The sequence below is a fragment of the Falco rusticolus genome, chromosome 5, assembly GCF_015220075.1.
Source record: "Falco rusticolus isolate bFalRus1 chromosome 5, bFalRus1.pri, whole genome shotgun sequence".
In the NCBI taxonomy this organism is placed as follows: Eukaryota; Metazoa; Chordata; class Aves; order Falconiformes; family Falconidae; genus Falco; species Falco rusticolus.
In genome coordinates this window covers 65910889-65925861 of record NC_051191.1, presented here as the reverse complement: position 1 = coordinate 65925861, position 14973 = coordinate 65910889, and the positions used below count along the sequence as shown (strand labels likewise).

At 37.6% G+C, this 14973-nt stretch overlaps 1 protein-coding gene across 1 annotated transcript in view; it reads right to left on the bottom strand.

Annotated features, from left to right (window-relative positions):
* The window catches only part of PKP2 (plakophilin 2), a 44462-nt gene that overhangs the window by 28733 nt on the left and 756 nt on the right, over positions 1–14973 (bottom strand). The window contains exons 2-3 of the mRNA XM_037389917.1: positions 7848–7960; positions 4548–5242 (exon numbers count right to left, since the gene is read on the bottom strand). Of these exons, the coding sequence (XP_037245814.1) occupies positions 4548–5242; positions 7848–7960 (808 nt within the window). The remainder of the gene's footprint in view (positions 1–4547; positions 5243–7847; positions 7961–14973) is intronic.

Genomic DNA, 14973 nt, shown 5'->3' with positions numbered 1-14973 from the left:
GGCCTGCGGAGCAGCGAGGTGGACAAACCAGGCAGAAATCAGGAAAATTTTTCACAGGGAATCTTACTACAAATGCACTGAAATCCAACTTTTATATAAATATAAAAAATATTTATAATGAACTCATGGTTTCTGACACAAAAATGGATTTTGTTGGAATTTTTCCTGCCTGTTACATGGCAAATCATCATCTGCTGCTTGCTTTTGCTGAAGCAAAAGACAATTAGTATAGCTGCAAGGACAGCAAAGAAATGAAAGAGCAATTTTGATGCACCTGTTGCAAATGAAATTATATTCCCATACCCTGAGGTTTCCACCTTTATATTTCCCTTTGGTATAAATCATGTTATTTTTTGTCTTCTCCTCTCCCCTGAGTTAGTGTTTTGATCAAATACGCTGCATCTATAGGTGCTGTGGCATGCTTGTGCAAGACAAAGACGAAATGAAGGGGACAGTGTGTTGGGGATGGCAATGGAGAGGTTAAAGCAAAGTGAAATGAGACAGAACTATGGTTAGTATCTCTAGTGCCCTGGGCTCTGGTCTGGCAATGCTTACTGCTTCCAGGATTGCAGAGTTTACTTTAGCCTGCATTTACAACAAAGTAGCTACTAAGTAGCTAAGTTGCAAGTTGGATGTACTGATCAGAAACCTACTTAAAGATCTTGAACAATGAGTAATGGAAAAAAGCCAGATCATATTTCTTCTTCTTCCTCTCCTGCAAAGTAGAACAGAAAGACAGGCTTTTCAAGCTTGGGTTTTAAGTCAGGTTTCTTAAATCAAGGGGTTTGTGACCATGTTATTTATGTGCACATGTGAGCATGCCTACTTCCCTGTTAGTCACTGCAATAACTTTGGACCACTTTGACCAAATTCAGTCTCCTTCTACAAAGCGGCAGACATCTCCAATGTATTAAATTATGAGTCATTTCAGTGACTAACAGCAGAGAAGGACTCTGTCCAAGGACTCTGACCATCCAAGGTCAAGATTGCTGCATGAGCTGATCCTTCATAGGACACCAGAGAATCCACATGGGAACTTAGCCCCTGGACGCCAAGGATGTCCCAGAGTAGTAAAGGTCCATCAGCAGTCACTGCCAGGCTGAGAAAAACACACGTACAGCCAGAGAACCAAGTGCTGGATGTGTAAATCTGCACTGAGATTGAGAACAGCCCACCATTCACCAGTTATCCATTCGCGGCTGATACTTCACGTGCCAAAATCTTTCTCTCCTATTGTGCACTGCCATACTAGGATTGCTCTTCACTGGATAAAAATAACATTCACTAACAGTCCATCTGACAGTAATAAGTAATGCAATATATTCTTTGACTCTCAATGGTATTTATAAAGTTGCAGCACCCTATGCAGTGTCCTAGGTCTCATCAAAATAGAATTTGATGCAATGAATGACTCCTACAGTCAAAATGTTTACAGGCAAAATTAATCGCTACATTTCTAATTGGCATGTGTAATGACAACAAACAAATGGACATTCAGACAAAGGTTGATAAACAGAAGAATGATTTGACAAGTCCTAACTTCACCTTAATTGCCAGAATATAACATTTTTTAGATATATACACTGTGTTGTTTAATCATTTCGTGCCAGCTCACAGCACATTTAGAGGTCAGATTCTGTAAGGAGCTGTTTCTCAGACAGATTCAGGTTGAATCTCTTCCTAAGCCCTTGATATGAGGATCTTTTTAAATGCTTCACTTTACCAGAAGATACAGAGACAACGTTTCTATACTCTGATTTTTCTACTTTGATTTCATAGCATGAGCTAATTCTTCTACATTTTAAATACTATACACAGCTAGTCCACTACTTTTCTTTAACCTTACACAACTATTTTACATCCTCTTAATTAACCTTGGAAAGACTTAAATTGCGGTTTGCATAAAAAAATACAAATTTCTGGAAAACTTACTTAGAAAACATGATTATCTTTTTACCCCAGCTTCCATTATTAAGGGAGCAACAGGTAATGGAGCAATATAGCAGATAATGAGAACCTGAAATCAAAGACAATGGGAAATGACAAGAAATGCAAAAGCCTCTACTAACTTCTGAAACTAAGAAGTCTTGTCAGAAGAGATTATTGTACTACTGGTGAAATGATGGACTTTGGTGAAGTATCTCTGATTTGATAGCAGTGTATGTCCCAAAGCAAAATTGTCTATTGTTTTTTAAATAATTCTACATTAAACTGTATAGTAGCTGGAGGTGGATGAACCAGAATATACTACAACCAAAACAGGACTTCTGCATCAAGCCCTTCCAGTGGTGAGAATTACAAAGGGGAGCTACTAAATGTGTATTTTAGATGTCTGAAAATGGTAATAATGCATGTGGATACCACAGACATGTTATTATATAAGCATGTGTAACAAATACTGAGTTCAGTCAGCTAAAATGGCTATAGATTCTTCTTCATCATTTACGAACCTAGTGGTGCAAATCTCTTGTGGAATTGTTTTTTACATGCTGCTTTTCACCAGCCTCTTCACTAATATCAGCTATTATATTATACAGAAACTTTTTTAGCTTTGGGTAGAATAAAGAGCCCCTCACTCCCTCAAAAACCTAGCTATGAAACTAAAGTAGAATGTAGGATATTTGAAAATCTAAACAAGGTATGTGGCAAGTAAATTAAATAAAAGTACAGAGATAAATATAATCTGTAAATATCTGCGGAAGGAACTTTAGAGGCTTTCACAGCACTTCTAATCATTTTCCTCTGTAATTTCCAGCAAAAGCTGAACTGAGAAACTGGAACTTATGGAATTATGCTGTCTAAAAGATTTCCATTAGGTCACCAATCTTACATCTGAGTTCAGCATGGTCTCAGGCAAGCCACTTGCATAATGACTGAATATAGATGATTGCATTTGCAGGTATGAAAAATGCTTCGACGTTTGTGCAGGCAACCAGACTGCAGTGTCTGCACCTGCAAAAGAACCAAAATTGCTCCTACACAAAATTAAATACCAAAATTGCTGGTTCTGGCTCAGAAATGCACTCAGGAATGTGCTTAAAGGAAATGATTAAGTCAGTAGGATATATACGTGTCTATAAATTGTCTTACTGAGAAACAAAGTCCTCTTGAGTACCTATTTTCAAGATCACTACTCCCAAATCTTTAGCTGTTGTGAGCTCTCAGCTGTTTTTTCTGGACTTACTTGCTATAAAGACTGAAAGACTGAATACTTAAGAGTCACATCATTAATACCAGATCTCTTAACTCTTGCATCACACAGAAGAGAAAATTTCAATCTGGATCAGATGTGGGCACAAGACTGTATGTGTTTGTAAATCTAGTCATAACACACAACATGTAGTTGATGACAGAAAATACCTGATCTATATGTAGCACTAGTACCAGACGAAGCCTCATCTCACACAGTAGCAAATTTAGAAAAAGAAGAAAGGTGGCCTTCAGAACAATGAACTTAACAGCTACACAGTTACAGAAAAAGACATTTCTTAGTAACACTGTTGTAAATTGGACCATGATCAACTTACATGAGAAACCCTGTGATCCTTTTTCCTTTCTGGATTATAAAACAGCAACAGAAACCACAGTAAACAGTGCAAGTAACCATCTCCTGTTTACCCAGTGGTTTGTTCTGTCCACGGAACGTTAAAAGCTCTGGAAACATTCAGAATTACTCTGAAATAATAATAAAAAAATCACTCCTGAGGGGAATTTCAGAACTGAAAAATTTTCTTTTTTGAAAATGGAACCATATTTAGACATTCTGAAATCTTGCCTGGATAGGAATTTCGGGGCAGAGGGTGGGGGTAATTTAAAAAAAAAAATAATTCATCAGATTTTAAACAATTTTCCTGACGTTTGGGTGCAGCTTTGGGAATTTCTGCCATGGAGCTAGAAGGGCTTCAAATTAAGATAGTGTCCTCAGAGCATGTAGGATCTCAAGGCCGTGAGAAGCTCTGGGATCCTGGGACTCAGAGCAGTTTATATTTGTTCTTGGGATGGATGGTGCTGCAGAGCTAAAAGAAATTTCTGCCTGTGTTTTAACTGAAGTTTATCAAAGCTAAAAAGTTTCCTTCAAACCATGAAGGACTTTTAACTGGAAACTGTCAATCTGCCAAAAGCTGCTTCACTAGTAGATTTCTGACCTATTCTCATGAGAACCAATGCTGAAATCACCCAGTCTTTTATGAGCACAAAATTTGCCAATCCATTGCTGTGTATTGTGAGTTGGGTTTCAAATTACTCAGTCACTACTTCATGTCTCCTTATAAAATTGATTAACTCTTGGCAAAAGAGGTCCCAAACCTGAGCAGGAGGTGTGGATCCTGCAGTATCTACATACACATACATTTTTTCTCCCTTTCCTCTGTTGCACTGGAAGTGGATTTTTAAAAGCAAATGTATGTTCTGCATCCTCTGCACTGACATTTCATACACTGTGTTGGCTGCTGAACCACAAGCTGCTAGTTTACTTTCTCTTTTTAAACAAACAGGTTCCCTTCAGTTGTGACACCCCAGAACCAAAGGAGGTCCTGCACTGTGCTTACCCTAGCTGAGATCCATTGATAGTGGCTTGTTCAGTCTGCAGGAAACCATTTCTCCCTGCTGCTGCCACAGCAGCTGTCAATGGCATCCTCTTCCCATCTGTTTCCGCAGTGACACTGGTTATTGAAGCTGGCTGGGAAGCTTCCCTCCTGGTCTGTGTGCTTCTGAAAGTAGTTTGGTACAAGCTGGACCTTAAAGATTGCCTGTTCTGAGACCCCAAACGTGATGCAATTGGTGATCTCACTTGTCCCATTGCACTGCCTGAGGTTAGGTAGTTCTCTTTCTCCAAAAGGTTGGTCATGCTGTGACTGTTGCCTCCTTGATGGTACAGAGGTACAGTGGGGCTGGGGTAGACACCATCAAGGATGGCATCATTCACAGCCCCCATGTGGGAGTGTCTCTTAAAAGAACGTCCCCTGTTCACTGAATCATGAAGGGTGTAACCAACAATCTCAGACCGAGCATATCTTGGTGGGACAGTCCCACTGGATCTCCTGTTATCTCCATGCCTCATGGAGAATCCAGTTGAAATCCCTCCATCATAGTGAAAATCATTGGACACATATGCCAGTCTTTCAGGACTTTGTTGGGGTGAAACCTCTAGTCTCTTCAGAGGCTGCCTTTGAGCTCTCTCTTCCATTGTCTTGTAAGTAATCCTCGTCCCCCAGCCATTTGTATAAGAGGATGGTGAGGCCACCTGTTCAAGGGTGCATAAAATAACAGGAGTCACAGCAAGATCATAGCAAAGATCTATATTAAAAAGGTTAATAGCAAAGAAACCAAACCAAAAAAGTAAAGATAAAAATTCTAAGGTCTGCTGTCAGAATCAGAAAACAATATGTGAACATCACCAAAATTGTGTATTAAATCAGATTCTGCAACACTTCTTTGCATCTGCTTAACAAAGGCAGGAAGAAGTATGGTCTAAACATTAGAAGACAAAGTTTAAGCATCAAGTCTTCTGTCATTAATTCAAAATAGGTGTGTACATCAATTATATCTGGTAGTGAACAGTCTGTTTATTAATGGAGATTTAATTTCAGTTTGAAACACCTTGGGGATTAACACCCACATCTGCTACTAAAATTAAATTCAAAGCTGTCCAATAGAGAGAAAATTGATCAGTCAGATATTGAAATATCATACTGAAGTGTCAGCATTATTATTCTTATTAATTTTATTAATCTTATTAATATAAGGTTATTAGCCCTCCTGTTCACTTTGTGGTAGGATCTAGTAAAAAGAGATAGTCCCTTCCCTGTTTGTCTAACCTTAAAAAAGAAGGATATCACATAACATTCCCAGGAAACCAAAATGACCATTTCACCATCTCAACAGTTTCCCTAACTCTAGAGTTGCAATTTAAGATGATTTTTCTTTTCCTGTCCCAAATAGGCATGGACAGTAATGGATCATCATATTGCTTTATAATTTTCTCTTTTCTAAACTCAACAAACCCTCTTTCTTCAACCTCTGTTTTAGGTGCCATTGGAGGCCTCTAGAATTTTTCTACCTTTTTCTTACTCTCTAAATTAGACATCATACTCTATTCAAGACTTTCCAGAACTAAATCAACTTGGGAAACCATCTGGCCTTGAAATAGAGGAGTCATGACCAAATATTTTTTTTAAATCAGTAAGCATAGTGGCATCCAGCCATAAATCAAAGCCCCATATATACTGTTTCCATGGTGTATTAAAGTTTCATAACATTAAAGGTATTTCTTAAGGTAAACTGAGCAGCTTACACAAATTATTAATGGAAGGGATTGTGATTAGCAGATAGTTGCCAGACTGAAATTCCTTAATTTCACTGTTGAGGAGTTACTAAAGGCAAAAATTTGCTCACAGAAGGAGTAAAGGTTGCTGAAACTAGCAAGGATCACTGGACCTATCTGTTCATTCTACAGAAGCTATGCAAGGATATCTTTATCTCTTGTTTGGGAATAAGGAAATAAATGCTTTTGGAAATACTAGACCTTGTGGCTTTTTCTGGCTTTCACACAAGACAAATACTGTTGCTTTTGAAAAAAAAAAATTTTTTTTTTAATTCTATTCCACCCATCCCACCTGCTAAACTATAGTATTTTCTTGTGGTTACTATGACACCTCCAGTTTTCCCCTTGTTGCTCTCTTCTAGAAAGAAGGGATTCACATAAAAAATTATGGAGGTGAGAACAGTGGACAGGAGGACAGAGAAGGTAATGTATTTATGTAAACAGGTCTAACTCTCTCCATGCAGAGCCAGAGCTGCCTCATTAACTGGCCAGAAGCTGGGCTGTTCTCTTTAACAACGAGAAGCCATTCTTGAGTAATCTAAAACTAAGAAAGAATTGGTCCCTCCATATACAGCTATTTATTAAAGAAATAGTTCTGTTCTCAAGCTGAATTGCTTTCAGTTTACTAATGTTGATCATGCAGCAGCATTGCTATTGAGCTTTGTGTTGATTTCCAAGTCATATGGTTGCTTCCTCAGATAGGATCATACTAGTTATTAAGCTGTGTCATACACCCTGCAGAAAACCAATTATTTATCTTAGCATTCAGGCCAGGAGCCCAAGAAAACTTGGTTAAAATAACAAGTGAATTTATGATTAGACAGTTTAGAAACACCATTGCATTGCAAGGATTGTACTGCTGAAATTCTTATAATGCTAAATCAGGTTACAGCAAGATTATTTTAAATTATAAGGAACAATCTACCTTTTTTTTTTTTGTGAATTGAATTTTTGTGAATGTGAAAATGAAAAAAATAACTGTGAAACTAAAGCAATCGGTTCTCCGGTGTCTTTGTATACATAATTCTCTAACCTCTTTCACCAACATTCCCAGCTCCTACCCATGCCACCTGTTACCATGTGGGATTGCTGGACTTCCTCCAGCAACCTCCAACCGTTAGGCTGGGTGAGCAGCAGTAGGGCCTTCGGCCTCTTTGAGCTACTGATGTGCTGACTGAGCTGCTGCCTGGTGGGATGGATGAAGATCTGACTTGTCACACCCTTTGCCTTAGTGAGGTGTTAATATGGTTTTTCATTTTCTACCCTAACACCAATTCTCACAAAACCCACAGGATTGTACAACCAAGTTGAATTTAGCCACTGGTCTCAGATGTCATTGGAAGGGGGGAAAACATTAACAGATCTCAGTTGTAAAAACCTCATTTTCTAGAAATCAGGCTTTAAAAAGCAAACAAGCAAGCAAACCTTGAAACACCATCTACATGCTACTATCTGTGGTAACAAAATGAATAAATTATACATGTGATATTATATTTATTTATATTTTTTTCCTTCTTTTCCTCACCTGGTTTGACTGGTAATATGAAAAACCATAGGGAGTTCTTGGTACAAAATCATTTTCAGTAATCCCCATGTTATAGACACGCTCTGGAACACTGGATGCACGGTGCAAACTGCCTGTAACCAAAGACTAAGTTTAGTAAGATATTAACAAAACACGATATTGTTATAAAGGATGATTTACAGTACTAGGCAAATGTCCCAGTGTTCAGTGCCATTACTAGAATATAAACTGAAAATCATACAGCAAAATGATGGAAAGATTTTTGCATTTGGTGTATTGCATTCAAAACATGGCTAAGCAAACCTTTCTGAGGATACAAGCCATTTTTTCAGTTTCCTATTTATTTAACTTAAGACATATTTTTAACTTTTAGAAGTCTTGTTGTTCATGCAGCTATTTAATGAAAAATGTTTTAGCAAAGCAAGCTGATACTTTAAATATCCCAGATAATGACAGATGATTAAGTACTGAGAAATAGTATCACTGAACAGCTACTAAGAACACTTACTTTCCAACTGTAACCACTTTGAATATATATGCATGGTTTACATTAGAGGCTGACTATAACATGCATAGTGCACAAGAAATCAAAATACTGCAGCTGTAGATTGTAGATGAGAAATATGGGCTATACGTAATACCTCTGTTACTGTACACTCTAGAGATGTAATTTTCACAATGTACCACTGTAAACAAATAGCAAACATTGAGTATAGACTGTGTATTTCATAGCTGTCTACCTCAACTGCTGATGTTTCTTCTCCCTTAGGTCTAGTTTAATGATAATATACCAGAGCAAGTAATGCTTCACTACTCAGTGCTTCACCCAAAGAGCATGAAGAGTCCACAAACAAATTATATGCTTTATGGAGACACATGGCATATGACGCTGTAAAGTAGGGTTGTTTAATGACACTTCAAATCTGCACCCAAAAGGTTCAGTAATCCTACAAATAATGTAGAAGATCCACAGTGTATCTGCTCTGATTCTTTTTTTCCATGACTCAGCTTTGAAAATAAAATTGCACATTGTGATTACTTCTTTCATTAAAACTGCATTGTTCTTTTAAGTAAAAACCAACCAATCAACCAACAAATTCAGGCTGTTTCTTTTTCACTGATACAATGCATTTTCAAAGAAAAGTGAAGTGAGAGTCTGCATATAAGAATATAAATAACACAGACAGGTTTAAAGAGGTGAAACAGAAGATGAAAGCAAGATATACCTCAAATCGGCCATAAATGGGACCGGTGTATGCTACAGAAGTTTAGGCTAAACAGAGAACAGTGGTCAATGAGGAAGTTAATTGTCCATGAATTTTTAAAATAGCAGATATTACCTGAGATCCTACAGAAAAGAAATCTAAAGAGCCAATCATTAACTTGTCAAACTGCTTAAGTCTCCACTTCTAAAAATAGTAGGAGTTACACACCCATGGGAATTCAGGTGCCAAAAAATTGTGGGCAAGTGCCTATTAGGATTTTTGAAAGCACCTGGTGTACATGTGCCAAATAACTGAGGCTTTCAGTTTGTGCAGTTAGTCCCTGGGCTTCATAAGGTGCACGTGAGTATCCCTAGGAACTTCAGTACACCTGTATCTTTGATCCTTGGTGTCTGTAGTTAGTAAAAGGCTCAACCAGGATGAAAATAAACAAGATACTCATGTAACAATAATTTATGAATTATTCTCACTAGCATGTAGCTACCTGGGTAAGTACAAATTTGTGAGATATAAAATATATATTAGATAAAATATATAATATTTATAATAAAATATAAATTATAGTATAATATGGTATAACACAATACAATATAATTGCAGACTGCCATCATTCGAGGCACAATTCAATCATACTTTGCAGTTACTTTGCTTATTTATTCATGCTTTCCAGTTCTTTCATTTTGGCCACATGAGACAGACTTAAACATGTATTAGGTGATTTGTTAAGACACATTCACAGTAACTTTGCGTCATGAGAGTGGAACAATGCAGCTTGGTCAAACTCACTCATGATGTGGATTGTAATAATTCCTGTGTAACATTACAAGGTTATCATAGCCCAAGGGTTACCTAAGTACATGAGAAAACAGTTAAGAGGAAGCTTGTATTATACTGCAAAAAATTCCAGCCAATGTTCATCAACATCCACAATCTGAAAATTGATACAAATCTCTCATTTGTGTAATATAATTCCCATATCAACGGACTATTTCAGGTGCCCAGTAAGACACCATATCTCAGCTATCGCCTATGCCTGCTTTTTAAAGATTCACTTTATTCACTGCTGCATATTGAAGTACTTTCATATAAGTCCTTAAAGACAAGTACACAAACATTTCTATTTCTTTATAGTCAGTGTTTTTTGTCCAGTTTACTTAGTGAGAAATTACTCTCAGTTATTTATCTTCAAGCATTTCTATTTTTTTAACCTTCAGTCTCCCTGGGAATCTATCCATCACTAAATATTTTTTCTCTTTCAGAGATAAACACATATGTTAGCTTATGGAATTTCACTTTGCATTTACAGTATCTCTTTCTTGCTCTTACCACATCAGTAAAATATTTTGCCAGCATTTTAACTGTAGATTTATTAGGTAGACATAAAACATATGTCTTTACTGTGTGCTGTTTACTTGTGCCAAAAGCCAGTGTGTTAAAGGGAAAAATGGTAACTGAAATGCTGTGTCTTTCCATTAGTTATGAGATGCAGAATAGGTGATTTGATCCAAACTTGCCTCTGCCAGTGAGCCCCCTTCAGCTTATTTTCACCATGCTACAGAAACCTACATGTCTTTCCCATCTTTCAGATTTGCTCAGTATTACATATATTCAGAAACAATTAGGCATTCTTATACAACTGACTTAAAAAAAAAAAAAGCATGTGTTGTTTTTTTTTTTTAAATGTATTATGGGTTCATTTACTGTTAAGATTAATATTTTCTAACTGTGAGACTCTGTTTTAAGCCTTACACAAACTTTCACTTCAGAAAACAGGCACGCAATTCAGTTACTCATCCATAGGGAACAAATACTATTTGAGAGGCCATAGGATACCACAGGATTTCCAGCAGCCAGTCAAGAAACGGATGGTTTTCCTACAGGCCCTGCATCATGTCTGTCAACCCATGAGGATATTCTGGAAAACTCAGGCATCTCAGACAGCAGCTGACACCCAAGTGTGGGCAACTGAGGAACCACTTATCACAGTCTCCCCTCTCCCCCGTCAGTATGAACTAAAGCAGCTCAGGAACGCTTTGGATATGATCAGTAGAAAACTAAACCCTTTTGCTCTTCTCCTCACCTAAAATAAAAGCTGTGCAAAAATCACATGATATTGCAACAGTTATGACAAAATTTTGAGATCTGACAAAATAACTGCACTATCAGGAAGGAGACTCTACAGATGACTGAGCAAAAATCCCATCTGTCTTCACAGAGGCTCTTCTCAAGGCCCCTTTGTTCCCCTGGATGTGACAGGTCCAACATCTCCAAAGGCCTTGGAAGTTCCTCCCCAGCAATCACTGCCTATGGCTGCAGACAGATTAACCTCCTGTTTGCTTGGCTTTCAAACCCAACAATGACAAGAGGCATCTCTAAGATGATGTATGAAAAAGAGAATTATCTTCCATTAAGGAGTCAGATGTAGCAAATTCCCCTTAAATCATGTACAGCGTTAACTCTCAGCTGTGAGACTTTTTCAGCACTTTTGTATTTGAATGGTTACTATGAAAGCCAAATTTTGGCTTTCAACCCCCCACTGCAGGCATCAATATAGCTGTAACCTGTACACAGAAGTCTATTAAGGACTGCAATATTTTCATGCATCCCGAGTGCCCACCTGCTGAGTATCCATTGTCCACTCTTGCTCAGGGCAGGTGTGTGATTATACCCGCAACACAGACTCCTAAGTGTCCTGGACTGTCATCTTTTAATCCTTTTTTTTAATATATATATATTCCACCACTCACGACAGACTGAGATGGTGATATTTAAGAACAGCATATCAAAAACTTCACTAAATCACTTCATCTAAAGATCAAAGAGCTTTCTTTTTGATTGTGCTCCTTCATCACTCTGCCAGCACATGTCTGGTCCCAAAGGAGATTTCTAACATTTTTTACTTTGTGCTGGTCATTTACACAAGTGCTCAAATTTCAGAAAAAAATTTCTTCTGGCTCAGGAAGCAAAGGTGAGGAATTTAATGAAACCAATTAAAAAGTGGAAGTCACCAATAAGGAATTTTTCTACTTCCTTTTCTCACAAAGATGTAAACAGAAAACCACTATGAAGCACTTAATGTGGTCAGAATTCTGCAAAATACACACCTAGAGGATAGAAAATTCCCCCAAACCTATAAAAGCAGGTTTAACAAAATATATTAAGAATTTTAGAAATTAAGAATTATGAAGAATAGATAAGGCTTTCTTTGTAACTGTCTTGTATTTGATGCTGTTGATTTGGAAATCACAGTAGTTTTGTCCTGTTTTTTATGAACATGCTGTGTTTATAAAACTGTGTTAGACAAATAATCTCTACATAGACAGCAGTTCATCAGGCTGTTTTGTGTTACACATTACTCAATTCTGCCCTATTTTTGTACAGTGGAACTGCTAAGGATGTACAGGATATACAGAGAAGTAGACTTTGGTCCAGGGATTATACTAAAGAAACAGAAATACCATAGATGAATTTTAAAAGCCAGTCAAAATCCAAATGAAAGAAGACCAGAGGCAAGTGGACTCATAAACAGAATAAAGTTTAAAAAAGCACTTAAAAAAATCAATAGTGTTGTGTCATATGCAAGCTGAAAAACACCAGTCATTAAGGTATGTGATTCTGAATGCTGTTTTTCTTTGATGAGGCTGAACCATCTACCATTCTGTTTCTATCCTTTAAACAGCATTCAGAAATTTGATACACCTGCTTTAGTTGTTCAAAATTTTTAAGGGCTGCGTAATCTTTAAGTTATAAAGGTTCAGCAACTGATGAACTGGAAAAGTTGCAGCTGTTGTTAAACTACTGCTTGAAAAACCATTAACAACGTTTGACAACATCTTGTCAAGATCTGAGGCAGTACATAGCTTCAATCATTTGGCAGCTGGTGAAATCCTCAAATCTGAGGATTACCTCAATTTCTATTATAAAAAAGAGGAAATACACCCGGGGGGGGGGCAAGGACAGGACATGAAACAGCAAACAGTACAGGGGTAGGAGGCAAAAAGATGTTTTGCCATTTAAAGTTAATGCTGAAGGCTAAGCAAACACCTTTAATTTGAAACTCTAAGGAGAAATTACGCTGCCTGACAGAATACTTTTTGCAGCTTCAAAGATTCCAGTACAGTCAGCAGAAAATGGGTGTGCACAGATGATACTGGGTAAGATCTTACTACCACTGATTTTTCATACCCAGTGGTTATGTGCTTAGCTAATTTTAGGCATGTATGCGAATACTCTCATTAGGTATGTGCTAAGTACCTTGCTGAGCTGAATCTCAAATACTTCTACAGATAGGACTGTTATATCACAGGGGCCTGACCTGCTCCTAAATCTTTGTGTTGTCTTCCCTGCAACTGCAAAGAATATGGGACCCATGTATCTAGAAAACTGTTACAATTCAGAGAAAGTGGGTTTTATATTTCTCTTACAATTCAGAGAAAGAGTGCTTATTTTTAAAAGGCACCCTACATACAAGAATTCAAGTGTTTTCAAAAACAGATTTTGAGCAAGTCTATATAGCAAGCACATTGGGATACACATGCACTACACCTATTTTTCAGGAAAGTCAACATGTTAAATGCACGATAGGCATTTGATTCACATCATATATATTTAAGATATATAGAGATAGATATGCATAGATGTATATATGTATGTATGTACAAATATATGGAATACATTCCACTTCCATTTATTTTTTCTGAGTTTTGCAGTGGGACTAAAAAATGTATGGCGAGTTAGGCACAGGAATACATTTGAAAAAAGAAACGTTTGTTTTATACATTAACAATACATATAACAGACATGTCATTTGCCGCTCCTGATCCTGAAGCTTAAAAGTTTTGGCATCTCAGAAATACAAAGGGCTCAAACACCTGACTGTTAGAAAAACAAAGCAAATCAAGACACCAGGTCTGTTAAAGTATTCCGGAGAAGTTAAGATGAGTTAGGAGGATGGGAACTTCTTCACAGTGTTTTGTGCATGGTTTAAAGACATGATGTCAGGGTCATGACACTACGTTATATCTCCATTATTCCTTAAAAAACATTTCCCAGGCTCTCTGTTGAGCGAAAAAGAAATTAAGCTACTTTAAAAGTGTTTAGAAACCTTATTTAAATGAAAAAAGACACGCTAAGGATTTGCATGTGTAGCTGCACGTGGCACAGCTGTGTGTACTTGTTCATGTGGCTTGTGTACTTCATTTTTTTGAGCAGAGTATGTGTCTGCATTGTAATACATTTTTCAGCGTGAGACATTTTTTACATAGAATCTAGATGAAGTACAGGGAAATACTCCTCTGACTGACAAGATAGATAAGTGAAGTACTGTTACAAATTTAAAGACCTTTGGCTCACAGCTTTTTGCAAACGAGAGGTGACAGCTTCTTTAACGACAAGTGAGTAATGTGGTAGACAGCCTATAAGTCTGCCATATCTTCCTATTTAAACTCAAGATTAAAGTTTTCATGGTAAGGGTTGCTTTATTTATTTACTTACATATTTTCTTTGAGAAAAAACACACCTCTTCAACATTCACAGCTAAGACCAAACCCCTCAAGCAGCTTAACCCTCAGCACCTGACAAAGCCACCCTGCAAGTGCCTGGTGTCTACTCGGGCCCGGCTGGGCACAGGGCACAGGGACAGGACACAGCTGCGTGGGCCCTGCCGAGGGACCTGGCCTGCTGGCCACAAGGTCTGAGATGCAGGGACTGACCCACCTCAATTAGTATCATGCACATCATTGATCTGTTTCCCACTCACACCTTTCCTAGCGTTCCTTTTCCAAACATCCTTTTAGTTCTTTTTTTCAAAGCAAAACAAGAAAAACTTTTCCTACGTTTCTTCCCATTTTATTTCGCAGACAGGGCCAGTGGGTAAGGCGCAGGTATCAACATAAGCACAGTAA